The sequence below is a fragment of the Sus scrofa genome, chromosome 6 (genome assembly GCF_000003025.6).
Source record: "Sus scrofa isolate TJ Tabasco breed Duroc chromosome 6, Sscrofa11.1, whole genome shotgun sequence".
NCBI classification, from domain to species: Eukaryota; Metazoa; Chordata; class Mammalia; order Artiodactyla; family Suidae; genus Sus; species Sus scrofa.
In genome coordinates this window covers 8,899,445-8,926,471 of record NC_010448.4, presented here as the reverse complement: position 1 = coordinate 8,926,471, position 27,027 = coordinate 8,899,445, and the positions used below count along the sequence as shown (strand labels likewise).

Here is a 27,027-nt window from a genome sequence, read left to right as displayed (position 1 = left end):
GGCACATGGGGGGTAGACAGTTATATTTGTCATCCTTTTGGATCCCCCTTGTTGCAGAAAGGACCTAAGGCAACGTGCTGTCTTCAAGGAGGCTGAAGTCATAGGGAGCACAGTGCCCAGTGAACCAGAGCAGTGATAAGATCTGGAGCCCAACTGGTCTGGCTTTGGATCCTGGCATTGCATTCAAGGGCTCTGTGTAACCTGGAGCACGTTCTGAGTCCTTGAGCCTTGGTCTCCTCATCCCTACAGGGGCGTTATTTTCTGCCTTGCAGAGTCTTTGCTGTATGGAATGAGACTTGGGGAAGTTTCTAGAACGATGTTTAGGACTTATTACCGACTTAGTCCTGGGGTGAAGGGAGCCACCTGAGCAGAATCAGCTCTCAGAATCAAGATGGTTACAAGGATCATCTTGAAGAGTGTCTGAAAGTCACAAGTGTGTGTCACTCCGGTCCCCAGGTACCCCAAAGTGGTTTGGGCTTATACTTTCCCACGGTACCTGACACGCCCCAGGGGTTTCATGACCTCGAGGTCCTGACCTGTCTTGTCACATCTCATGATCTCAAAGCAACTCACAGGAAAGTAAACTTGAGTGATCCTATTAATACACTCCTCGGCCCTACAAAAGGGTGGTTGGTAGTCGTCCGGGATTTTTACATGCCTTGGAAAGGCAATTCTGTCATGCCAGGCAAAACCTACAGGTTGGCAATTCATTTATTTTTTTTCCCCAATACTTCTTACTCGAAGTGAAAACCTGAACATGCAGGGCAAAGGTCAGGGCCCATCTGACCATGAAGTTGGGCTGGGATTGTGATGCGTGGACCCTGCAGATACCGTGGCCTTGAACTGAAGCCCTAGCTCTCTAATTACCAGCCTCCAGGGAGGGATGAAGTGGTCCTGAAATGTGGAGCAATTATGGATCTGGCCCCACATGTAATACACTGTAAGTCAGTTGGTCCTTTACCAAAATCTAGAGAATAAAAAGCAGATGAAGAGAATAGTAAATGTGAAAACAAGTAAGAAAAATAAACTCCTTTTTTCTTATTAAAAGGGTACATTTTTAATAAGAGATTGGTCTTTTTTAGGACTTGATGATAGAGTCTCTGATTATAGATTCGAGGTAACCAACACCTAGAGTCTCTTAGGACTTTTTATGGGTCATTAAGGCCGGTCTCCATCACAGTGGTCACATCCCATTTAAGAGTCTAGATGCCCTTATTAGAGCAGCTGGCTAACCAGAGACGTTTGTCTACCATTGGATAAGTGACAGGTCATTGTGAGGGCCTGATTTCTGTGGCCCAAGTTGCCAGGCAACAAGGGGTGAAGGGCACGGACGACCCAGGTTCAAAGCCCAATGGTGCTGCTTACCACCATGTGACCTTGGACAAGTTGCTTAAGCTTGCTGGACCTCAGATGCCATGTCTGTCGCGTGCAGGTGTCATAAATGAGACAGTACTCGTAAAACCTTTACTGCAGGCCTGGCATGCTCTAAAAGTATTAGCTACATCTGGTGGTCAAAAAAAGCTGCTCTGATCGTGCAGATGTGCAGATCCTGCAGCGCTCAGACTGAACGTCAGCATCTGGTCTGGGGCGCAAGTGATTGGACTCTGCCCCTTGCCCTTTGCCCCTTACCTCTCCAGCTTCAGGGCCCTGCCTATAACTGGGGAGATGGGGTGCAAAGCCCAGACCCTCCCCAGAAGCGTTAAGGCTTGTGCCTCTCTTACAGAACTCAACAAAGCAGAATGATTTGTTCCTAAGTGATTATATTTGCTGGAGCTTCAGTTGCCTTGTAAATCAAATGGGGATCATGATACCTCCACAGGGCTTGCCAGAGCTCAGCAAAAATTCTAGGGCTTGGCTCGTAGCAAATGCCACAGAAGGTACCCGGTTCCATAGGGATCCACATGTTAGGGGACTGCCTTATAAAGTCATTCAGTTAGGAATCCAGAGGGCACAGCCCGGAGAGGACAGATTTTTTTGAACCACGTTGGCCGCTTGGCGGCCGTCTCCACACCTGACTGAGTCCTCACTGATACCTTGCGGGGCAGCTACTCACATATTTGTGCATCTTCCTGTTTATAAGCCAGGCAGTTGTGAGCCAACGAGTCCTACCAGGTGTGGCAGCCAGAGGAAGGGAGGAAAAGCAGAGTAAGATGTCCCTCGGTGTCCCCCCATGGTCCTGAGTTCAGCATTTCTTTGAATTGTGAGGGCGGGAGAGTTTAACTGCAGTTGGCTGGTCGTGAGCCCGCCCTGGTGGACGAGGCCAGACAGCCCACAAACAGCCAACCATAAAACCCGAGCCTTGCCGGCTTCCAGGATCTCCCTTGCAGGCGCAGCCGTTTGCAGAAGGGGAATGCTGCAGGGAAGGGGCATCCCTAGGGTACCGTCCCCAACCACAGGCAGGTGGAAATGATGCCCCCAGACCTGGGGGTGCCAGGCCGGCTGCCAGGGGGCTGAGGACCAAGGGATGGAGCTTAGGAGGAAGGGTCCCAAGGCTCTGTGGACTTGCCAGGGAGGGAGCACCTGCATAGCCTGATGGGGCGAGTTTCCTCGTTTATGCATAATTCCTGGATGCCCTAGAGTCCACAGGGTGTGGGGTCAGAGGGGGCAGTAGCCATGAACAAGAACATGGGCTTTGAACCCAGACAGACTCAGTTCGGATCTTGGCTCTGGCGCTTTCCAGGTGCCTGGCCATGTGGTACTTCACCTGTAGCGTCGAGGATGATACCTGCCTGGTAAGGTTGTTCTGAGAATCGGGAGTAATAATAGGTCCTTGGCACATAGCAGGCCAGACCCTCTGTAACCATCAGTCGTTACTATTGTCATTATTGCCTTGCTATTGTTGACTGTTGACATTGGGGCTGCACTCACCCTCCCTAAGGCAGCTCTTACGTGCCGTGCTCACCTGGCTGAAAGGTGAATGCAGGATGGGTTTGGATGGGCAATGATTAAAGGGCCGGCAGGTGAGTGCTGTGATAAAACTGCGTGACTAATTGTCAGGACTGGGCTGCAGTTGTCTTGTAGCTTCTAAAATCTGGAATGTGGAATTTGCTGCAGCAAGATGCGAGAGTGGGAGCTGGAAGATGGGTCAGGCCAGAGGGTTTCCCATCCAGGCATCTCTGGGTTGAGACCAACTCCCATGCAGTCTGCCCACCCTGCTATCTCTGAGTTTTGGGTCCAACTCAGAGAGACGCCCAGCGTGGTGGCGGGCATCCATGTTTCTGACTCTGCTGGGATGTTTTCAGCGAGTGAGACTAACCCTCTGCCTTCAGGGTCTGCAAGAGCATCAAAAGCCAAATTAAACAGCCACCAAACGAACGGATGCCACTTTACATCCATGCCTCCGTGGGTTGCTTTTGCTCTTGAGCTGATTGATTTCTGGGCTCTGAGTTGGAGCCCCCAAGACCTGCCTGCCTGGTAGGAATGGTGTGGGAAGGCCAGTTTGCATGTTTTGAGGCAGACATGCACCCAGGGGGGTAGACTATATGAAGTAACAGAGCGGCATGGGGCCTCTTAGAGAAGCAGCACAGGAGCCAGGGGGCATGGATTCCAGAGAGGCTGTCCTCGCTTACCTGGTAGAGGACATTGGGCCGGTCACTACCACATCTGGGCCTCAGTCTTCTTCTCTGTGAAATGGGGTTAATACCCCATGGGGACGGAGACGTGTGCTTTACTGACATTTTGCTGTAAGTTTTCCAGAGAAACTTTGAAGGAATGTTGGGGCAGCCCCGCCGCAACCCAGCAGCTAGTGGTGTATGTTTTCCTTGCACTTCGTTTTTACGGCATTTGCTCCCATCTTCTGTGCTTCCCCTTTTCCAGACTCATTGCCCGGGGCTAGGTGGAGATTTCTGGGAGGTGTGTGCCAAGGGCAGGGCAGGAGGCAGCACGTGGAACTTGATAGTTTTTTTTTTTTTTTTTTTTTGGTCTTTTTGCCATTTCTAGGGCTCCTCCCACGGCATATGGAGGTTCCCAGGCTAGGGGTCCAATCAGAGCCGTAGCCACCGGCCTACGCCAGAGCCACAGCAACTCGGGATCTGAGCCGCATCTGCAGCCTACACCACAGCTCACAGCAACGCCAGATCCTTAACTCACTGAGCAAGGCCAGGGACCGAACCTGCAACCTCATGGTTCCTAGTTGGATTCGATAACCACTGAGCCACGACGGGAACTCCCTTGATAGTGTTTAACAAATGATTGTGGCCATTGTTCAAATGTCGGTGCCCCCATTTCATGGATGTGGACATGATTCGAGTTTCTGTGGCCGGGGGAGCAGTGGAATCTGTGACCAGCCTGGCACCCAGGGATGCTGGGTAAGGGGGGGCTGAGAAAAGTGCCGCTCGACTTTCCTACTGAGAAGGTAGAACTGTCCACTCTCCTATTTTAAGTCCCTCACATGAAGGGCAGCTGAGATATGGTGTTCTGTGTGCTTCCCCCTTTAGATTTTTAATACCCTGAATCGTAGCTACCCTTGAACTAGCGTCAGTTGTGTACTGGGGAAGTTGCCATTGTTCTCATTCGTCACCCCAAGAACCAGGTGAGGGGGCTGTTGTGATGCCGCCTTCACACGTGAGGAGGCTGAGGCTGTGTCTCCGCACAGAGCTGCCAGGGGGCAAAATCAGAACTCGAATTCACGAACCTCAGGCTTCCACTCCTCGTGCCATCCCATGCTGCTACCCCATCTGCAAAAATACCCAGCTCTTTCCTCCACCTGCTCTTTCTCCTCAGTTCCCTCCACGACTAAAGGGTTGATACTGATGCTGGTTCAGCTGAGGTTAGAAAGGACCTCTCGCCTCCCCAGGTGAACGCAGGGTGGGTTGGTTGGTTGTTTACTGGAGTAGAGTTGACTTACCAGGTTGTGTTAGTTTCAGGTGTACAGCCAAGTGAATCAGCCCTATGTCCACACACATCCATTCTTTTTTCCCATGTAGGTTCTTACAGACTATGGAGTAGATTTTCCTGTGCTATACAGTAGGTTCTCATTAATCGTGTTTTATACAGTAGTGTGTGTGTGTGTGTGTGTGGTTTTTAAAGGGAAAACCACAGGGAGCGAGGGCTGCTGCTCCGCTCGCTTTGCAGGGGAATCAGCTTGCATGTGTACAGGATGCCAGCACTGGCTCAGTTTTCTGAAGACCTAACTGCGGCATCCTTCAAGGGCTCCAGAGAGTTCCTTGTGCCATCAGATTAAGTTTGGAAACTTCAATAAAGAAAAGTCCGGGAGGAAACTGTCAATTAATGCATCTGCACCGGAGCATCATACTTGGGAAAAACACCTTCAAAAGGAGACGCTGTTTTCCAACCATTAGGAAGTTTACGTGCAGCTTGGTTTCCATAGCTACCCCGGGGTACCGGCCTCCTTCCCCTGCTTGAAGAGCGAGTGGTGCTCCGTTGCTTTTTCTTTCTTTTTACCTTTCGTCTTTCATACTTTCCCCTCCATCCCCATTTGTGAAAACCAAAAAAAAAAAAAAAAAAAAAACCTCAGCTGAAGCCTGGCAGTGAGATGTGTCTGAGGAAGACAGTTTGAGGTATAAGCTCAAGGGACTTCGTTTTTGCCCCCTTCCCTGATGTTTCCTGGCTTCTGCACGTAGGGTTGCTACTTTCAGGGGCGAGATGGAGCATTTCCGGTTGATCACAGGCTCTCCCCAGTCCCTCAAACATGACACCGTGTGAAAGGGAAACCGAGCACCCGAGCTGCGGGGTGTAGCGCAGAGGTGTTTGTAAATAAAGTTTTATTGGAACACAGGCATTTTCCCTGTGGCAGGTGTCGTCTATACGGCTGTTTTCAGAACAGGCGCGGCAGGTCTGAGTAGTGTGACCTCGCGGAGCCTAAAATAGTTCCTCTGTCACCCTTTGCAGGAAAAGTTAACTTAGTGGCCGCTGATATACAGGAAAGAAGTGAGCTTGGGGAGGCATTGAATAGTTTTGTCTCTTGAAGCAAGTGCTTCTCCGCTGCAAGTTGGTTTCTGCATCTTTGAAAGAGGAATGGCTGTTTCCTGGCTCAGGGGGTCGGGGGCTATTAAGCCTCTAGCCCTGTGGGGCTAGCATGGGAGTAGGAGAGAGCAATTATTTTCCTCGCAATCTTATGATAGGTAAACCCAAAGAGGCTTACGATTCTAGAAGTTCTGTAGAAAACCAGAGGGAAGTGTGTAAAGACCCAAGCCACAGAGTTCAGCCAAGTGTTCCAGGGCCTGGTGGGTACCCAGGTGTCCCTTTCCTGGGAGGAGGTGAGAGGGGGACTCTGCTGGGGAACAAGCAGGTAAACAAAAGGAGCCACAACGGTCTAGGAAGAAATCTTTAATTTCTATGCAGCTTTAAAGAGTTCGAGAGAGGTTTTTTTTTTGTTTGTTTTTTGTTTTTTCCTTTTAACAAACCAGTTCAAGTACATGCCTTCAGATTATAAAAGGACCTGAAATTGCCTAGAATATCAGCATGCAGGGCTTGTTAGTATTTACATATATTTACATAAGGAAACAAGAGAAAGATCTACAGGTATTTACAGTCCACACAGGAGAAGAGAAAGGCAGCCTAATTGTATTTCCTAAAATACAGTAGATGAGTCGTCAGCACATGCATATTTAGATAATATTTGCATGATGGAATGGATTTTTTTTTTTAAAAAAAGACATACCTTTGTAACTTTCTATGCTAAGATATTGCATAATCAAGGTAGTTTGTGTGTGTGTGTGTGTGTTCAGTTCCTAGTCTATTTGCATCAAGTGCTTTAAAATGCTAACACCGAGGCAGAATTATTTACCCTGGCAATTAAAGCAACAGCATGCATGATCATTCCCACTAACTAGCGACAAGCTGCTGGTGAATGAAATATCTATTGTTTCTCCTTACGCATGGACCACGGTGACGAGATCTGTCTGTATCAAGGCAGTGCCTGCGCTCTCACCATTAATTATGGAAGTAATATAAATGAGACGCTCTCCGCAGTATGTTCTAAATGAAATATTAACAAGGCCAGCGTCTTTGAGCCTGAGAAATGATCTGCTGGAGTGAGTTCTCTAGGAAAATGCACAAACCTAACGCAGACATGCTCGCCTTGAAATGGTGGGGCTGGGCGCGGGGGCCTGCCTGGGAGATCTGAGTGGTGGCAGCCTCCGTGTCCTTAATGCTTGGCTGGAAGACAGAGTTAAGAGTTCATTTCTTACCATGATGTGGCCCCATCAGGGAAGACCCTGTGGGTTTTCTCTCTCCCCCACCCCCTACCGCCCTGTGCCTTCTCAGTGCTATGTCATAGACTCTCTGTGTGACCTAGGTGTAAATCAACTGTCAACCTTCAAGGCAGGACAGCTTGTTTGGGGTTGGCCCCCAAATCCTCCCGGCTCACAAAAACGGTCAGCTCTTGGTTTTCTTAAAGAGCCAGAGTGGGCAGGCGGACCCGACCCAGTGGAGAGATTCTGTGCAGGAGAAGGGAAGGGGGGAAGCTGTTGGTTTCACCTGTACTGTGAAGCTATTCTTTGCACCATTATATTGGAACGGAACCCATGAATTCTGCCTGGCTATAATGCCAAAGGTTTATTTATTTCAGTATACATGGCAAATACAGAGGCATCCATTTATATACAGTATACAGAGCCAGCTATCACCGAGGTTAAAGAAGTAGAGTGAAAATGCAAAATGTTTCAAATGAACACAAGCGAAATATCTTCTTTTCTCTCTTATAAACAAACACTCAGGAGTCCTTTAGCATTAGCGTCGAGGTGGCCCGGTTGGAGAAAATCCCAGAAACAGGCTGCCGGATTTGTCCCAGGTGCAAGGGTGATGCTGATTGTGGTGGCAAATTTTGATGGTCCTTCTGCTTAGTCATCTCCAAGAAACCCATGGAAGGATGGCTTCCCCAGTGCCATCTTCCATCCCAGCAAGAGAACGCCCTATTTGAAAAGCAGTGTGGGTACTGCAGGCTGCCTTGGCAGGAAATGCCCAGGGAATTCTTTCATGGGCATACGAACAGTCAACGACAGCTCTTATTTTTAATGAGACCGTCTCTGTCCAGCCCAATCAGTTGTAGAACATCTTTGGCACAAACGAAAGGTGGAACAGGTACGAATAAGGTCCCCCCCCCGGACCGGACTTAGCCATTGCTTTCTCCTTCCCTCCTCTGGAGGACTTTCCACTGCACCAAAACACGTCTAGAATCTCACAGTAACAGCAGGTCTCAGAAAGAGGAAATCATTCTAAATAGTCCATCTCCACGCTTTTGAGACCAGCCATAAATCTGTCATGGAACCATTGGAACAGTGATGGCAAGGATTCTGGAACACGAAGGAGATAGGAAAAGGGCCTCATTCGTGTCAAGGGAAAGTTCAGAGCAGTTCGCTGAATTCAAAACACAGTCCTGAAAATCTCCCAAGGTCACTCTGCCCTGAAGTCCTGCTGATGGCCAAAGCAAAAAATCCTCTGGAACCTGGCCTTCCCAGAACAGACGTGGCTCTGGACGTCTTTGGATGGCTGGGACTGGCTGCCCTTCCTTCCCCAGAACCTAAGGCAAATCTATTCTCCTGCCTTACAAAAAGCCTTTCCAGCCTTTCTCCTGACTTTCCAACTCATTCTGCTTTAGTCTTCAAGTCACCCTCTGAAAACTCCTTAATGGTCTTCCTGTAGCACCATGCCTTTTGTCAAGGAGACTAGGGGGGTTCTCTGTAGTCCAACAGGTATTGAGGGTATGATATTTGGGGTGCCTGAACTGCACACAAGAAAGCCTCCACATCATCATGATTCTTTCCCAAAGGAGGCTGTGAAAGGAGGCTGCTAGGTGAAAGCCGTGTCCCATTCGTGCCCCCCAAACACCCCATTCAAGATGTCCTTTGTAATTCGGGGCTGTGCCCTCTGCCAGGACCAAGAATATTTATGGAGATGGGCTGGCATGTCCCGTCACTGAGCTCTCCCTCAGAGCAGCTGCCGTCAAGCCCTGGTAGACCGTGTCCCAGTGTCATCTGGGGAATGACACTCCTTTACCGGCCACGGGAGGGGACGATCAGCTAGAGAGGAACCTCTGAGGATCTCTGCCTTTGTGATCCTCTTTCTAGCAACGAAGCCGTGTCCCTGTGGCAGGAGGTAAAGAGGCTAATGCACTGTGACAGGGACACAGTCTCTCCCATCAGGCTGCGATCCAGAGGTGGTCTTCATGGCTTCTCCAGAACCTCGTCACAGACCTTCACAGCCTCCACCGTTAAAACAAACACCCACCTCCCTGACGTTCTTCACTTTTTCCATTTGAGAAATTGAGCGGATTTTCCTCCTCTGATAAATGTTAAGAACAGCCCGTGAGTGAGTTAGCAAAACACTTGAGGGCTATGAAGAAAGTTCTGTTTTGACACCGACAGGATGTATTTGCACGTCTCGAAGCCTATAATGTTGGCTGCCTTTGCAGAAGTCGAGTGTTGGGAATAAGGTGGAATTCATCGGCTAGGAATCCATGGGGGAGGGCAGCTGAGCCGATGGATCAGAGGTTCCTCTGCAAACCTGATGCCACCTGTCAGATGTGATCCCCAAAAGGCCTCCCTCATCCTCTGTGGGTGTGCGTGTCATAAGGTGGAGATTGCTTGGGTGTCCCTGCTTTGATGTGGTTCTGTTCATGCTCTGAAAAAAAAAATCTGTTGTCCAAGAATGGAAGATTCATAGCTGGGCAAACGTGGCACCTGGAGGTGGTGTTTTGAAGCAGGCGACCGTTTTGTTCAGGGTCATTTGCTCTCGGATCTTCTGAGGTGGCGCTGAGTCTTCATTTTTGTTAATCCAAATGGATATAATTTCAATTTAGTTCATTGCCTAAATCAACAGTGGGAAATCACCTCTTAACATCTCTCAGCCGAGCACACGACGGCCCAGACATTTCACTTGAGACCGTGTCAGGGCCGCACACGGTGGTCGGACGTGGCCTGGCTGAGAAGAGGGTTCCTCAGAAAGCCACAGCCAAGAGGCAGAGACATACAGGCAACGGGCGGCGTGCACATGCATGTGGCATGTTTGGGAAGGAGGTTGTGTGCTGCAGCCGGTGTGGCTTCTGGAGAGTCCATCTGTGAGAATAGCTGTGTGGCTTTGGATCTCTGGTGCTCCATGGGCTTCTCCGTAAATGGGGATAATGATTTCCCGTGGCTTGTAGCACCATGTAGGGTTTAGAGTATCGTACTCATAAAGCCCCCTGTATGGTGCCAGAGGAATCGTAAGCTCTCGGCAGAGGCCAGCCGTTGTCACCACTGACAGCCCCCATCCACAAGGACGTACAGAAAAGCTCGATGATGTGGACAGTCCTTTCAAGTCATGTTTCCTTCTTTGTTCTCATCTCACACCATCTTGGTGGAAGTTGGTTTGTTACTGACTCGCACTTATGTCCCAGCCATCCATTCAGGTGCACAAGCAAGAAAGGGATGTGTGGGTTGAGGTCCCACCACTGGGAAGGCCCGTGAGCCTCAGTCCCATGCAAGCTGCCTCGCTTTGCAAACTAACAGAATATGCTGCTCCTTTGCCAGCTGAAAGCACTGTTCTCAGATGGTGAGTGGGAAACACACAACCTTTTGGAGCAGCTCGCTTTTGTTTTTTTCTTTCAAACCAGTAATTTAAACCATATTGTTTTTGAGGAACGCCTGTGTACCAGGCACCACGGTCTTGGGAGGTGAGTTCTGAAACACTGCATCACTTTTCCAGTAGAGTGGTTGTCACCTCTCTTTGGGGAATGTTCCTGGGAGATGGACAAGGGCAGAGAGGGTGTGGAGGCAGCCATTTATCCCACTTGTGACACCTGTGCTCTCTGGCCCATCTCTACCCGGGCTCCAGGTTCAATTATTCCGTCATATTCACAGGGCCATTGGCGCTATGGCTGGGTCTACATCTGGGCAGTGTTTGCTTTGTCTAGCAGGCCCCAGATGAGTAACAGGGAAAGAGAGGCATGTGTCATTTTTTCCTCTGAAGCCTACAAATGTCTTTGTCCTGGAGTTTAGCACAGTGATCACTGCCCACTTCCAAAAGGGCTGTTCTCCTGCCTGGACCTTGGGGTTCTGGGTCTCCTCTAAGCTTCATGCTGCCTTTCCTTCCTCAACTCTGCTTTTCTGCATAGATTAATTCACTCACCATTGGCCATGCAATGTCCTGCTGTCAATGCATCTGTAGTAGAGCAATCTTAGAATGTTTACTACTCTCGAAATCACTGGATATATAGATAGCTCATGATAGTGTGTCTAATATTTTTATATGTCTCAGAGTTAAATCTACTTTAAGACTGGAATCTATTCTTTTCTTTTAAGAAGCATGCATTTAAAAACAGAGAAACCCCAAAACGAAACATCCGTTGAGTAACATGTCCTTATTAAGATGTACGTTATATTAGCAAACTAACCGATGCATTACAAATCCGAAGATGTGGGTGGGTGGATTTCTTCCTTTACTGTAGGTTGTTGGTCAGAAACCTCTGTACCTGGTTCTCTCCAAGAGTCGATATTCATTTGTATTCCATGCTGACAGCTGCAAATTGATGGCTAGTGGTTATCAAATAAATGTTGATGAAAAGTGGCTCCTCCACATTCTCATCCCAACAAAGACTTGGGACAGGATGGATAATTTAGACCTCAGGGCCCCAACTATAAACAAACAGCAACCGCTTTCTAAAATCCCACCTTGCTGGGGGTAAACATTGTGCTGCATGTCTGACAAATGATTTCTGAAAGAGAATGATGAACCCTTATTACGCAGATACTCTTAACTTAATCCCAAACAAGAATCCCGGGTAATTTTACGTACACTATCAAGATTGATGGCGTAGCTCTCCTCTGGCGGCTCGCAAATGTTTGACCAGATCAGAAACGGCATCCAGGCATGATTAAAGAGTCTACTGGGCTTCCCAGAAATCCTCGGTCTCCTGTCAGTCACATCCTAACTCCGTGTCCCTGCCAGGGGACGGAGTCGCCACACTCCGGTTCCCAGGATCAGCCACTGCATCAACCTACAGGCGCCCCATAAATTGCTCTTCAGAAAGTCACTTAGGGCAACCCACAGCTCCAGCCAGCGTTTCTATGTCAGGATACGGCATTATCTTTTCAGGATGGATCACTAAGCAGTGGTGACAACCAGCAAAGCATTGCCTCACAGTTTATAACAGTGTTGTTAACATTATTTCCTTTATATGGCTCTTTCATCTTTTCTGAATTATGTGCTGATGCCCCCCAAAGTGGCATGAAAGTCATTTGACGGTGACGAAAGTGCTCTTGTAAATTTTCTTTTCCTATCAGTCTAAAGATGGTTTATCTTGTATCAGCAGTACTGGCTTATTTACTAATGAGATTCCTCTAATGTGTCTCGGTCTCATTCTGATGATAGGCAGACCAAAAGGCCGATGCGCCAAAAATTAGAACTTGCTATGAAACTGTCATCACCTCCGATCACATAAAGATATCACTCAGAGGCTGCCATTGGTGCAGCTGGAAAGAGCATTCCCTGAGAAGCCGTGAGGGTCGGGGGCTTGGGACTAAAAGCCCCATTTAACTCCAGCAAGAGACGAAAGGAAACTGAATGTTAGTTGAACAGAGCGTGAATCAGAGAGTGAGACTTTGCCAAGTGTCCATGCTTGATGTTGGGAGTGGAGGAGGTGGTCCTTGCGTTCAGATAACCGGCTGTACTGTGTTTTTCTACAAAGCCAGATCCCACTCGTGATGGGATTAAAATTGTATATCACCCTGAGCCTAGTGGTGGAGGAATCAAAGCCAGTTCTTGATTTTAAAAAAGGCTTTTCTAACATTTATGGTTTTCAGCATGGTAGCCAAATGGAGGTTTACATGAAATGAGGTCAATAGCAATCGCTCTTAGATTCCCATGGAGGGAAAACGCGTGACTCCAGCTCCCTCATCAACTCGGTTCTGAATCAATGTTTAAGTGCAGAAATTTCACTGCAAAAACACTGTTCCAAAAATGCAAGAGAGTGCAACATGGTATCATTTTAGATGGTCAGAGATTTAAAAAGATTACCTTGGGTTTGGAAGAATTCTGCTTTTTGCTCTCCCGAGTGGCCAACTTTGATCTTTCCTCAGGATTGCTGGAACTGTGCAAGGCCAGTTTGTTGTGATGCATGAATGGTGCTAGTATAACCACTCTGGGGTGGGGTTGGGGGAGCCTGGATCGGCGGCTAAGCTGCCTGGATTCTCTCACCACGTGGGAGCTGATGGCAAATCTCCTCATGGCTCTGTGATGGTTTTGGCAGTTGCAAAATAAAATGGAAATATAAGATAGCCAGAAAATTATGCAAAACACCAACACCAACTTCTGCTAAGAGTCAAGGCCAAGATGAAGTTTGGCTTGGGTGGGCAGGATGAATATTGCCGTTATTCCGTTTGTCGTTAGGGACACTGTGCTGCTTTTTTCTCCATACGGGATGCAGGAATCAGATAAGCCACTTAAGTTCGTTAGCTAAATGTGCCAGGTGCTAGGCTGAGGGTTATCAGGAATAATAATTCAGTGAGAGGAAATGTGGATGACAGAGCCTTCTGTCCATTAGACTTGAGGCACATGAATCCATTTGAAGAGAAACAGCCAAATTCAAGAAAACGGCTGACTGTTTGGGAGTGGGCATAGGTGAGGGGGTTGGAGAAATAACCAACCAGTTTCTATTTCGTTACATGAAGTCATGTCAGGGGTTCATGTTTTGGACCAACAGGATTCTTCCGGTACAATCAAGCAGCCCGTTGCTATCAGCACCTAAGCCTCCATCGCATCCCCACACCACGCTACCCACCTCTCCACAAGCATATTAGTTGGATATCTTTGACCATTTGGTTTGCAGACAAATTCAATAAGCATCCTTCCTGCCCACTCCCCCCCCGCCCCCCTCCAGCCTTAAAAAAAAAAAAAAAAACCTCCAAGTGTGCTCTATAGTACTCCCCTAAAATTATAATACCTTGAGATCTTGATTCTCAGAGTGACCTTGGCTCTCGATGGTTCTAGGGCACAACCATAGGGAATGCAAACCAAACCATGGAGCGGTGGGAATCGCCAGTAAACTCTCTGCTTGGGCACAGTCTAAAAACCCTGTAGGGGCAGAAAAACTGTAAGCCTTGGGGAGGAAATGGAAACCCATCGTCCCTGATGTTCTCCTAATGGTGATCCTATCCCCAGTTACCTTTCTCCATTCTCTTCTGCCAACCCCCCGTCCCTATCCACTGATAATTAGTCAATGCAGCAGGGCTGTGATGCACATAAATAATCATAAGATGCCAGATAAACGCTATTGGTTTTAAATTAGAGCCGTGCCTACCGTGTCTCTCTATGAGCACCAGCTTATTATTTTTAATTATGGCTTGCAAAGCAAAGTGATTTCTTGCCCTCTCTACAGCATCCCTGACAGTATTCTGTCAGCCCAGATGATATGGTGCCCCGTCGGCCCGCACCTCCCTAGCCACAGCGCCAACTGTTACTCAAAAGGTGAATCAGACGTGATCAATGGCACTCATTATCACTTGCATTTTGAAATGGCTTGGGAGGACATGGACCCCCAAGTCACAGTCCCATTGCAAGTATGAGCTGAACATGACATTTGTAAAGTTTCACAGGATCAGGGTAAATCAATAGATGCATCTTGTGTCGGCACAAAGCAGGTGTGTGTGGTGGGGAATACGTGTATATGTGTGTGTTTCAAGCATTTTAACACAGCATCACAAACCCTTCCCAACAGCACAGTGAGCAAAGAAAGAAGGAAAAATCTGGCACCAGTGGCACTAGCGTTTTCAATGGCCTGATGAGCCATGATTAGAGTGGTGGGTTGAATTCAGACAGAAGGTTCTAGAAACATCTTGGTGTGACATTCCATTATGCATTGAGAAGTCAAAAGAGTCAGATGGATTTGCTCTTGTAGGTTCAAAAGGATCCCATCTTTTCCTTTTTGCTCAGAAGAGACATGTGATGTGATATATTGATTCATGTCATGTATTTTTGAAGCTTCCTCTTCCTACACAAGCTTTACGTGCAGAGTTTATGAACACCTCTTCCCAGGATGGACCCATCCTACCTTTTACAGTCAAAGGCTCCCAATTCTGTGCCCTTGGCCACGCCAAAGCAGCTGGGGAGAGACTCTTGCCAATTCCCAGTTAGAATAACTCACTCCATCACCTCTTTTCTTCCAAAAAAAAAAAAAATGTTCTTATGGTCTCTCTTCTTTGATTCCAGCAACAAGGAGCTGCCACCACCGTCTACTGCGCTGCTGCTCCAGAACTGGAGGGTCTGGGAGGAATGTATTTCAACAACTGTTGCCGTTGTATGCCCTCGACGGAAGCTCAGAGCGAAGAGACGGCCCGGGCCCTGTGGGCACTCAGCGAGAGGTTGATCCAAGAGGGCCTTGGCAGCTCATCCGGCTAAGTGGGGGCATCGGCAAGGATTGGCACACGCACGGCCTGTGTGCGTGCATGTGTGTAAATGCCAACCCCTGGACCCTTTCCCACTTACTTTCCTGGGGCTTTCCAAGTCCCTCTGATCCAGGTTTACCAGAGGCAAGGACATAAGAGTAGTCACAACAGAGCCAAAAATGTTAAGTATCAATGGGAAGCAGGGAATTCTGGGGTTCAGGGACAGTCTCTCTTTTCTGGGGGTGGGTTAGGCTTGGGTCTCTCTGCATCCCTGTTGATGGCCTGTTTGAAAGTGAACCTTAGTTGACAGGCGGGTTCTTTGTCTCAATGTAGAAGCACAAACAATTCTCACTTACTGTTTAGAATAGCCAGGTGTCCCTGTCCCACCCAGCCACCACCACCGCAGCCTCCCATGGCCACACTGGAGCCAAGAGCTGGCTTCTTCCTATTTAGGGAAGAGAGAGCCAGTGTTTATCCTTTGTTGCACTGATCCAGGAGATAACTGTTTTCATTCATCCTCATCTCATCAGAGCGGGCTTGGCAAACTGGGCAGAGACGTCTCTGAACCTTCTTCCAGTCAAGATGGAGGTGACACTTAGAAATGGGTGGAATAGACAGACACAACTAGTGAGTCGCAAAAGTCCTGGTCCACTGACTCCCTTGCCAAAGCTATACAAAAGATCCTTTAGAGATTTATAACAAATTTTGCAAATCATTCCCTTGGTACCTTGACAGGCAGGACAGGAAGCACTGTGCCCTTAAGAATGTACAGGGTATTTTGGGGGGTGGGATAAAAAGTTGTTCCCTTCATTCTTCACTCACAGTCTTAAGAAGCAACCCGATCACGGAGGTTCCCAGCCCCTCAGTGCATCCATATAGCATCCTGCTCCACTTCCTCTTGTTCCTCCCATCCTGCTGAATAAAAGAACATGCTTGAATATTATCACCTGAAGTCTGTCTTGTTTAAATGTTTCGCTTTTGTTTTTTGTTTTGTTTCGTTTTTTTAGAAAAGAAATCTAGAGGAAAAATAAAGCGCTTCTTGTAGACGCCAGGAAAACACCATTCTTGTTTCTTCTCTGAGTTTGTTTTGTTTTTGTGCTTTGTGGCTGTCTGCAGGCCGAGTTGTCTCACGCAATTAGCATGCCAGCATCATATTTTCTGTTGAAGAGAAAAAGAAAAATGACTGTCGTCAAATTTCACCTTAAGAGGTTTTGTTATTACAGAATGTGTGTCATTTCAGCCCTCGATGGTTTGTTCCCCCTGTAGTCACCAGGTTCTTGGTGATAGATAGAGAGCATCTCTGCATATGAGAATGGGGGTGGCTTGGAGATTCTCTCCCTCTCATCCTGTGTCACTCCCACCTTGGTGTCCAGGCCATTCCAGCAGTGAGGTAAGAAAGGCCACTTTGGCAAGATGGGGAGACCGCCTTTGCTGAAGTACCAGGAGGGTGGGGGCAGGGGTGTGTGTGTCACTGTTGCACCTCCTGACAATGGCAGGCCAGACAGCATCATAAGTTTCGGGGCCTCTGGCTCTGTGGTCAAACACCACTGCTTTCCAGGGGTCCGGAGCCTGGCTCCATCCTCCCATCTGGCTATATTCTCCCCAGACAAAATCCTTATTGTCATGGCTCCTTTAAAACTATGCCTCAGATAATGTCACTTTTCTGGTCCAAACCCTCCAGTGCTTCTGAGGCAAACCCTTTGCAAACATGGCAATTGTAAAAAAACCCCTCCCCCACTCGCCCCTGCCTCCACACTTTAGGTGGTCCTCTTTTTTTGCTTTTTAGGGCCACACCCATGGCATACGGAAGTTCCCAGGCTAGGGGTCAAATTGGAGCTACAGCTGCCAGCCTACACCACCGCCATAGCAATGCCAGATCCGAGCAGTGTCTGTGACCTACACCACAGCTCACAGCAACACCAGATCCTTTAACCCACTGAGTCGGGGCAGGGATCAAATCCACGTCCTCAGGGATACTAGTCACGTGTGTTTCTGCTGAGCCACAACAGCAACTCTAGGTGGTCCTCACTCTAACTCCAGCCTTGGCCGGGTGACTTGCTTTGGCCACTTTGAAAAGTGCTCTGCCTTAGGGCTTGGCCCTTCTTGTCACTCTTTGCAGTCTTGCAACCACCATCCTATGGATGAGTCTGAGCTGTGCTGCTGGACAATGTGAGGCCCGGGGGTGCTGTCCACACTGACACCAGGCTGCCCATGAGACATGCACCCAAGCCCATCCCAGACGACGCAGCCCCAGCCCAGCCAACCCAGGTAAGAAGAACCTCTCTAGTCACCCCCAGAGAACTGCAAAAAATAAGTTTGTCCTATTAGGCCACCAAGTTTCAGGCTTACTTGTTACACAGCATGCTGATACAACAGCTCATTGCACTGAGGAAAGTCCTTTTTTTTTTTTTTTTTTTTAAACCTTTGCCTAAGAGTTCATCCATAATGGGTCCCCAGCACTCTCTGACCTCATGTTGTAGAATTTTCTCTTTACTCACTACCTGTAGCCATTCTAGACTTCTTGTGCTCCTGAAATAAGACCAGCACCCTCCCTACTCAAGAACTTGCTGTTCCTTCTGCTGAACTATTCTGCCTCCAGAGACCTTCATGGCTTCCTCACACACTGCATGCCGGTCTCTTCTCTGCCTTAGATCCCTTTCTGCTGACGTGACATTTTGGCCACTGCATTCACGGTGGCGCCCCATCTGTCCACCTCTTACCCTTTATTTTTCTCCACAACACTTAATACTCCTGGACACATTATGTGACTATCTATTTACTGTTTTCCTTGCCTCCTACAACAAACTCTGTGAGCCTTGTCTGTTTTGTCCATACCTGTGGCCCCAGTGCCTTGAGTTGTTCCTGTCATCTGAAAGGTGTCTAATAAGTAACCACTGAAGGAGAGGAGGGTTCTTGATGACTAGACATTATGTTCATGAATATAATTCCCATTATTGTGACTATGAGCATGGGCCACCCACTGTGCTAGGCAAGCTGCAAACCTGGGTCTAATTCCTTCCTTCCTTCCTATTTTTATGGTTGCATCTGTGGCATATGGAAGTTCTCAGTCTAGGAGTCGGATCAGAGCAGTACCTGTTGTCCTACAGCACAGCCACAGCAATGCTGGATCCTTAAGCCACTGAATGAGGCCAGGAATCAAACCAGCATCCTCGTGGGGACTTAACGCGCTGAGCTACAGTGCGAACTCCTACATCTAATTTCTAATCTGACCATAGACTTACGAGGTGGCCTCCTCTTTGCATCTATGGATGAAGACTCTGAGGGCAGGAGGTTTCGTAACTTGCCACTGTCCACACAGCTTATAAGGGAAAGCACTGCCCTTCACACATGGGTGTGTTTCTGTTCAGCTGCCCACTTACCTACTTCAGCACCACCACTCCTCTAAGAAGCTGAAAATGTCTTTTCCAGTAGGAGGCACCAGCTCAACATCTCAGGCTGAGCGGAGAAGTGACATTATGTCTCAGCTTTGGGGACTTGGTGAAGGGGGAGTTCACAGCAAAGAAGATGAAGCATCATCAGGCAAAGTGATGTTTGAAATGCCAAAGAGAACCAGGGGGCCTTCTGCTGCTGCCTCCTTGCACCATGCAGACCTTTGCACTGATTCCCACAGGGATCCTGCAACTGGAGGTACAAGGAGGCGTGGGGGACCCTGACCAGGGGAGCGGGACATACTCCTCAGCTAAGCAGCTCCCCAAACCCTCCTATACTGTTGGTGGGAATGTAAATTGGTATAGTCCCCTATGCAAAACAGCATGGCGTTTCCTTAGAAATCTAAAAATAGAACTACCATATGACCCAGCAATCCCATTTCTGGGCATACATCCAAGAGCAAACGCTAATCAAAAAGATACATGCACCCGTATCTTCACTGCAGCGCTATTCACAATAGCCAGGAAAGAACCTAAATGTCCACTGACAGGAATGGATAAAGAAGATGCGGTACATATACACAATGGAATATTACTCGGCCATCAAAATTGAATGAAATAATGCCATTTGCAACAATTTAGATGGACCTAGAGATTATCACACTAAGTAAACCAGATAGAAAAAGACCAACAGCATGTGATGTCACTTTTATATGGAATCTAAAATAGGATACAAATGAACTTACTTAAAAAGAGGAACAGACTCACAGACATAGAAAACAAACATAGGGTTACCAAATGGGAAGGGGGTAGGGAGAGATAAATTTAGGACTTTGGGGTTAGCAGATACACACTACTATGCATAAAACAAATAAACAGCAAGGTCTACAGTCTATACCATAGGGAACTATATTCAGTATCTTGTAATAAGCTATAGTAACACTGAACCAGTTTGCTGCACACCAGAAACCAAAACATTATAAATCAACTATACTTCAGTAGAAAAAAAAATCAGTCCCTAGCAGACAAAATAGGTCTTCATCCATGCATCCAACACGCATATACCGAGTGCCACGTGGTGGAAAATCAGAGTTTAGAGTAACCCTCCCACCACAGCTCCAGCTATAAAAAAGTATCTCTCTGGGGTCTGTAGGTGTCTTCACTGTACACCGAGTCCTAATCGGCTTTACCGAAAGGGCTCCAAGTTACTGGCTAAACTGATGCCCTGAAGCAGGAACCAGGTCTCCTCTCACAAACTATGCCCTGAATCCCCTCGTCAGATATTGCCAGTCCCTGTGGGTCATTGCTCCAGCCAGACCCATCCTATTTTCTTGGCAAAGTCTGTGGGGGAATTCCTTGACAGGTGAGCAAGTGGTCATGTAAAGCTTCACTCCTTCTCTAGCTTATTCTAAGCCCAAGGCTGTTGCTCACCACCTGCGATGATGTGTGTGTGTGTGTGTGTGTGTGTGTGTGTATACACACATGCATATGTATGTATATATCTGTATATGCATCTTTAATATATATACATGTAATACATACCTTAGTTCTATGTAATAATGATCTGTTCTTCCATCATCATTCCTGCTACCTGCAGACACTATTTATTGAGCGTCTACTCTGTGCCAGTTGCCAGTCTAGGCAAATCACACCCACCATCTTATTTTATACTCAGAGGAGGCAGCTGAGGTTTACAAAGATAAAGTGACCTGTCCACCATCCCCAACCAGCTGAATAGCAGAGTCACTACCTGGATCCAGAGCCTTCAAGTCACATGCCTTCCCCCACATCCCCCCACCTGAAGGGTTGGCCTCCAGACCCACACAGTACGTGTAATTAAACGCGTACAGGGACTTGCCATCATGGCTCAGCGGAAGTGAACCTGACTAGTTTCCACGAGGACCCAGGTTCGAGCCCTGGCCTAGCCCAGTGGGTTAATGACCTGATGTTGCCGTGAGCTGTGGTGTAGGTTGCAGACGTGGCTCAGATCCCACATTGTTGTGGCTGTGGTGTCGGCACAGCTCCAGTTCGAACCCTAGCCTGGGAACTTCATGCCGTGGGTGTGGCCCTAAACAGAAAAAACAATGTGGACAATGGGTGGATTTTTCACAAGGGAAGACTGGCTTCCCATGCAAGCACCGGCTCTGGTTCTCCCAGTGCGCCACGTCTGGTGTAAACTCTACAGCTTGTCCCCAGCAGGCCATCTACTCATGCCCGGGGGCTCAGCCCCACAGCCCTTTTCTCCTGTCCTGGTTATACGTCTGTCTGCAGCTGGCCGTCTCTGTCTGGGTTTAGGCTCTGGGGGATTTATGTCCAGAGCCCTCCGCCTCTGCCCCAGGGCCACAGAATCCACCCACATGGGATGCGGAGCCAGAGCTGATACTCCTCTGGTGAACCGCTGCCTTTCTCTGCTTCTTTAAACCCAAACGGCTGCCAGTTTCCACTTTGACGGCGGATTAAGGGAGCCCTTTCTGCAGCTTCTCAATGGGAAACAAGAAACTGATGCATCCCCGGCAATGACTGATGCTGTGGCTTGTGGTTTTTGCTCTTGAAAATGGGGCTATGGGTGGTTTTTGTTTTGAACTGCAATGCGGGAGCCCTGGAGACTTTCGTGAGGGTCAACGCTGAGCCCAGGGCTTTGGTTCCCCAAAGGGCTGCCCATCCTGCTCCCCAGCAGGTGCCATTTTGAGACATTTACATTAAAAAAAAAACAAACATCTAAAACGGCTCTATTTACCGGGTGTGTTCACTTTCTGTATCTTTCCATGTATCCAAACTAGTTTGGCTGAATTCCTTTTAGAATAATAAAGGATGTTCTCATGATGGCTAAAAAAATTCTCAGAATTCTGTCAACGCGATGATGTAGTCACGATAAAGACAATTTTGAGGAAGGAAAGGAGAGGTTCAAATACCGCGATTCTAACAGAGGTCTTTCCACCCTTGTTTATTACCTTCCGCGTCCTCTCACCGTGTGGTTTCATTTGGTTACAGGCCCTTCGTTTATCTTCCCCCACAATTACCTTATTTCTCAGGTTTCAGTTATTTTAATGGATGCCTCATGCATCGTCTTGCTGGCGGGCCATCATCTGGAAACTCCCGCCCTGGGACACCCAGGTTATTTCTAGGTTTTGCTGTTAGAACTGAGGGCTCCATGAGCATCTTTCTGCATCCAGCCTTTTCCCTCCATTCATTGACCTCTTCAGCTTCCGCGGACACACCTGAAACGGTTGAGTCCCAGACCTTGAGGGTGGCTTTTGCTGACTATTTCCATGTACCATCTGGGAGGGTTACAACCAGCAGAACCTACGTGTTTCGTATGTGTGTTTTTTCCATCAGAGTTCAGCGTTGCTAGTTCTTTTTCCTTTTTTTTTTTTTTTTTAAAGCTATTTTAACTTCATAGTGTCACAATCTATAACTAGTTAGATAACATACCCCAAGCAGCCTGTCTCTTTATTTAAAGTATGAGCATTTCATCTTTCAATGTCCCACTGGATAAAGTTCACGGTTTTAATTAGAGTCGAAATTCCAGGTGAGTCTGCGCGCGGGTTGGGCAGACCAAAAAAAAATCACGTCATCCAGGACACGTTTTCCACATTATTCCATCAGTCAACGTCCTGCCTTTTTCCCTCTTCAGTCACCAAGTGCAGCAGGACACGGACCCCATGCGAATACCACGCAAAGACCAAAACCAACCCAGGTTATTTCTGCTCACGCTGGCTTATGTATTTGCCCCACAGGCGGAAGTGCTGTCTGCTTTTACGAAAAGTGCCCCACCATCCAGGAAGAAAGACCGTCTCCCTCCTGAGCCAACACATTTACAAGGCCATGCCCTGCTGCGTTTTTTTTTTTTTTTTTTTTTTTTTTGCTATTTCTCGGGCCGCTCCAGTGGCATATGGAGGTTCCCAGGCTAGGGGTCGAATCGGAGCTGTAGCTGCCAGCCTACGCCAGAGCCACAGCAACGCAGGATCCGAGCCACGTCTGCAACCTACACCACAGCTCACGGCAACACCGGATCGTTAACCTACTGAGCAAGGGCAGGGACCGAACCCGCAACCTCATGGTTCCTAGTCGGATTTGTTAACCACTGCGCCTCGACGGGAACTCCCCTGCTGCGTTTTAGGTGTGAAGGAATAAAAGCTTCTTGTAGCTTTTGAAATCGGCCCATAGGCAAATAGCGGATCTCCATTCGTCACTCAGATTTAGAGGCACGGAGCCTCCCTCCAGCTTTCCTGATTTCACTTGAGGCTCTTTGGAGACTTGTTCTTTCACTCTGGAGTCAGGAGAATTTCTCCTTTGTTGCTGGGCACCCCAGGTAAGAAAATCCACTTTTATAAAATATCACTTCCTGAGTGCCGATCCAAACCTTGCACACGACACGTAAGTGAGATCCTGGTTTTGTTCATTTAAATTTCACCAGTTTGGAATTGAGCAGTGCTGTCCCCTCTTTACCACTGAGGAAAAGATTTCAGTCCTGGGGCCACCACTTCCTGTGTGATGTTGTCCTAGTAACTGCACCTCTCTGAGCCCCAGTGTCCCAACCCCGCGATGCATTCGTGGTTTCTCTTTCCCCTCCAGCTTCATCTGTCCATTGTTTAGAGTCCTCTGAGCAGAACATCTATGGGTTCCTTAGTCCTCCACCCAAATACAGTTTTATTCTTTTTCTACATCCTTTAATTAAGATAGGACGTGTGAGCCTGGGTCAAGGACTTCAAAAAAGTCTAGCCCTGTATTTAAATACAGTTGATCTTAGAAATAAAGGCTGCATAAGCTTCCTTTCTATAAAATGTAGTGCTGTTTACTTTTTTTTTTCATTTCTTTTTTTTATTACTCAAATGAATTTATCACATCCGTAGTTGTATAATGATCATAACAATCTGATTTCACAGGATTTCCATCCCACAGCCCAGGCACATCCCCCCACCCCCCAAACTGTCTCCTCTGGAGACCGTAAGTTTTTCAATTAGAAAGTTAGAATGTATGTTTGGTACTTAAACTTGGGGGGAAAAAGATCAGAAAAACAAATGCTCCCCAAGTCCCACCCCTCAAAGACAACCACTGTAAATGTTTTGGTATGTTCCCTTTCACTGTTTCCCTAAAATGCATTTGCAATGTTATTTCTGTCTTTTCAGTTTCAGTTTGATATAATCATGATTACAGCCCAAACACAGTTTTATATACTTCACACTAATAAATTTGACACACCCTTTAATACCTCCATGATCCCGCATTCAGTAAACAGATAAACTATATTTACCTAATCACTTCATTGGAGAGTTAAGGTTCCCCTTTATCATATGTCATTACATAACACTTCAGTAAATATCTCTGCATAAGAACTGGGGAGACTAAAAACTGTAATTGTAATGTATACATGTAAGGATAACCTGACCCCCTTGCTGTACAGTAGGAAAAGAAAAAAAAAAAAGAAAAAAAAGAACTGGGGAGACTAGTTTGATAATTTGTTTTCACATGGATGCCAACGATGTTGGAATTTTTAAGGCTCTGGGCACCTAATGTCAAGAAACCTTTTTGGGGCTGCCCACATGGCTGGTTTTCATCTCTGCCAAGAGTCTTCTGGGAGAAGAGCAGGTGTGTCTTTACCCACTTGCAGGTGACCAACCAGCCTATTTCCCCCAGAAACGCTACCTGTCTGGTGCTGGGCAGTGTTTATCTCACTCAGGGCTGCCCATGCAAGTTCCCAGGTAGAGACAGAGAGCTTTTTGCCTCTGGAACTGAAACAGAAGAGAGCAGGAGCTTTGTGTCAGCGAAATTAAAAAAAGGCTGAACCAAGCTAAAGGTGGGGTCAGCTGGATTTGCGTCTTTGCAGGTGTAAGAGTGTTAATTGTTCGGCTGCCTAAGAACCTACGGAGAAGGTCTGGAGACTTTCTTGGCCGCAAGGGTAAGGGTTCAGAATTCTCAGCCTGGTTTGCTGAGACAGGGCTGGCCCTTGGACGTGGTCCTGGGAAGTTTTACCTGGCGGGGTCTGGAGTTGAAGGACTTTATGATGATGCCCTTGGCTGTTCACTCTTATTAGTGAAACTACTTTCGGGAAGAGAGGCTGAGTACTTCCTTCCCAGATGATTTAGGAAAAAGTTCAGCCAGACCATCCTGCTTCCTGAACAAGATTCCAGAACCACTTAGAAGCCTGCATAACTCTCCCTCAATATGCCCAAAGCCTTCACAACTTCAGCACTCTCAAAACACAGAAGTAAAAGACATAGGCAAAACACACACACACACACAATCTCATTTTAACAACTGGTGTCATTAGTAATAAGTACTATGTAAAATAAAATATTAAGATAAATAAAATCACAAAGAGCATCCTCAGTAATACAAATTCAGACCCTCTGACCTACAAATTCTGCATCTTAGAACTCTATAGCAGGGCAGTGTTCTCAGCCTGTACACATGATAAAGAGTGTGTCAGATTGTGTGTCGATGTGGAGAGTTGTGTCTGGTGTTTAGGAACTCAAAAACTCAATTCAGGAATTCCCGTCGTAGTGCAGTGGTTAACGAATCCGACTAGGAACCATGAGGTTGCGGGTTCGGTCCCTGCCCCTGCTCAGTGGGTTAACGATCCGGCGTTGCCGTGAGCTGTGGTGTAGGTTGCAGACGTGGCTCGGATCCCGCGTTGCTGTGGCTCTGGTGTAGGCCGGTGGCTACAGCTCTGATTGGACCCCTAGCCTAGGAACCTCCATATGCCACTGGAGCGGCCCTAAGAAATGGCAAAAAGACAAAAAAAAAAAAAAAAAAAACCCAAAACACTCAATTCGCATACTCATGGATCTCAGAAGTCCTTTTATTAAAAACAAACTAAAACTCTTTGATTTCAAACCCTATGACCCCAGGTGACTTTTTTTAAGGTATCGGTGTGTTAACAGGAATGGCATTGTTCTCTAGAACACAGAGGAATGTGTTTTTTTAAGCAACGATGATGATGATGATGCTAAAACTGAGATCAATTTAAATGCCCAGCATCTGGGGTCGGGACGTTCTGACTACCATGACGTTGTGGAAGAAATTTATTTGACTGACGTGATGCGGTGTTTGTTTTTTTTGTTTGTTTGTTTTTTGTCTCTTTAGAGCCACACCCAGACATATGGAGGTTCCCAGGCTAGGGGTTGAATAGGAGCTACAGCTGCCGACCGACACCGCAGCCAGAGCAATGCAGGATCCGAGCCGGGTCTTCGACCTACACTGCAGCTCATGGCAATGCCAGATCCCTAACGCACTGAGCATGGCCAGGGATCAAATCTGCGTCCTCATGGATGCTAGTGAGATTTGTTTCCTCTGAGCCACATATTAAGTGAAAAATGTAGGTTATAAAAAATAAGGTATGATCCCATTTCTCTTAAATATCGGAGTTTCTGTGCATGTACATTAAGTATTGCGAGAAAGCTCGAAAACTACAAGGTGTTAATGATATCTCTGGACAGAGGACATATGGGTGCCTTTTTTTTCCTTTAGGCTGATCTATATTTCCCACATTTTCTACAATAAAAGCATGCCCTCTTACATTTTAAAAAGTAAAAGTTATAAAAACAAAGACAGAACATGCCAATGCTTGTAAAACATGCCCAGCTGCCTTGCTAAGCATTCCAGCCCAGCTGTGGGCTGACCCCGGTCCAGTAATTGATCCTCCAGAAGGTTCTCTTGGGCTGACACCTCGTCACAAACACAATGGCTTTCAAGGTTCATGGGACTAGAGTAGGGCGTTTTAGGGCAGCAGCCCACAAAGAAAAATGCATTGGGAAAATAAAGGCAGGTGTATTATTTGGGGTCACTTTCTAGTTTTAGGTAACTGGGTGGTTGTCTGAATAACGCTGTGTGTGTACAGACACCAGCTCACAGCGGCTTGGGCCAGGTGAGTTTCCAACAAGAGCCTTTCCTCCTCCACCACCATCAGACATGCTGCCAAGTTTGGAGTAACTCTCATCTTCCCAACTCGATGCCCGCATAGCAACCCTGAGCTTTCACACCCAGCTCTTCCAGAACCCCAACTGTGGAGGTACGCCCAGTCCCTTTCCACTTCTTGTTTTATTATTGCTTGCTAAAATTTTGAACATAAGCATCGATTTTGTTTATCTATTTGATCTCGGCTAATGGAGGGTTTTAGGAAAACACGTTGTTAGGATGGAAAGTTATATATCATGTTATTCTACGTAAATACACTCATCAAAAAAAAAAAAAACCTTAAAAGGCATACCTACACATAGAAAATATCAGCAACATTCCTATAACTATTGAGTACAGAGACATTGTGGGTGCAGATAACTTCTTTCTCAGGAATCTGGATGACAAGAGACTCTTTTGAA

The 27,027-nt window shown here is 47.3% G+C and overlaps 2 protein-coding genes and 1 long non-coding RNA gene across 4 annotated transcripts in view; 1 reads left to right on the top strand and 2 right to left on the bottom strand.

Moving 5' to 3' along the window:
* WWOX (WW domain containing oxidoreductase) overlaps nt 1–16,263 on the top strand; it is a 960,840-nt gene extending 944,577 nt beyond the window's left edge. For both annotated transcript variants that reach the window (XM_021097054.1, XM_021097058.1), the window contains one exon: nt 15,145–16,263. In XM_021097054.1, the coding sequence (XP_020952713.1) occupies nt 15,145–15,333 (189 nt within the window). In that variant the 3' untranslated portion in view covers nt 15,334–16,263. The remainder of the gene's footprint in view (nt 1–15,144) is intronic.
* LOC110261263 lies at nt 6,274–15,161 on the bottom strand. Its single transcript, XR_002345299.1, has 2 exons — nt 13,880–15,161; nt 6,274–13,168 (listed from the first exon to the last, which is right to left on the bottom strand). It is a non-coding gene; the product is annotated as an uncharacterized LOC110261263 (long non-coding RNA).
* MAF (MAF bZIP transcription factor) overlaps nt 16,460–27,027 on the bottom strand; it is a 441,277-nt gene continuing 430,709 nt past the window's right edge. Inside the window, exon 3 of the mRNA XM_021097066.1 lies at nt 16,460–16,478. The gene's annotated coding sequence lies outside the window, so the exon portion shown is untranslated. The remainder of the gene's footprint in view (nt 16,479–27,027) is intronic.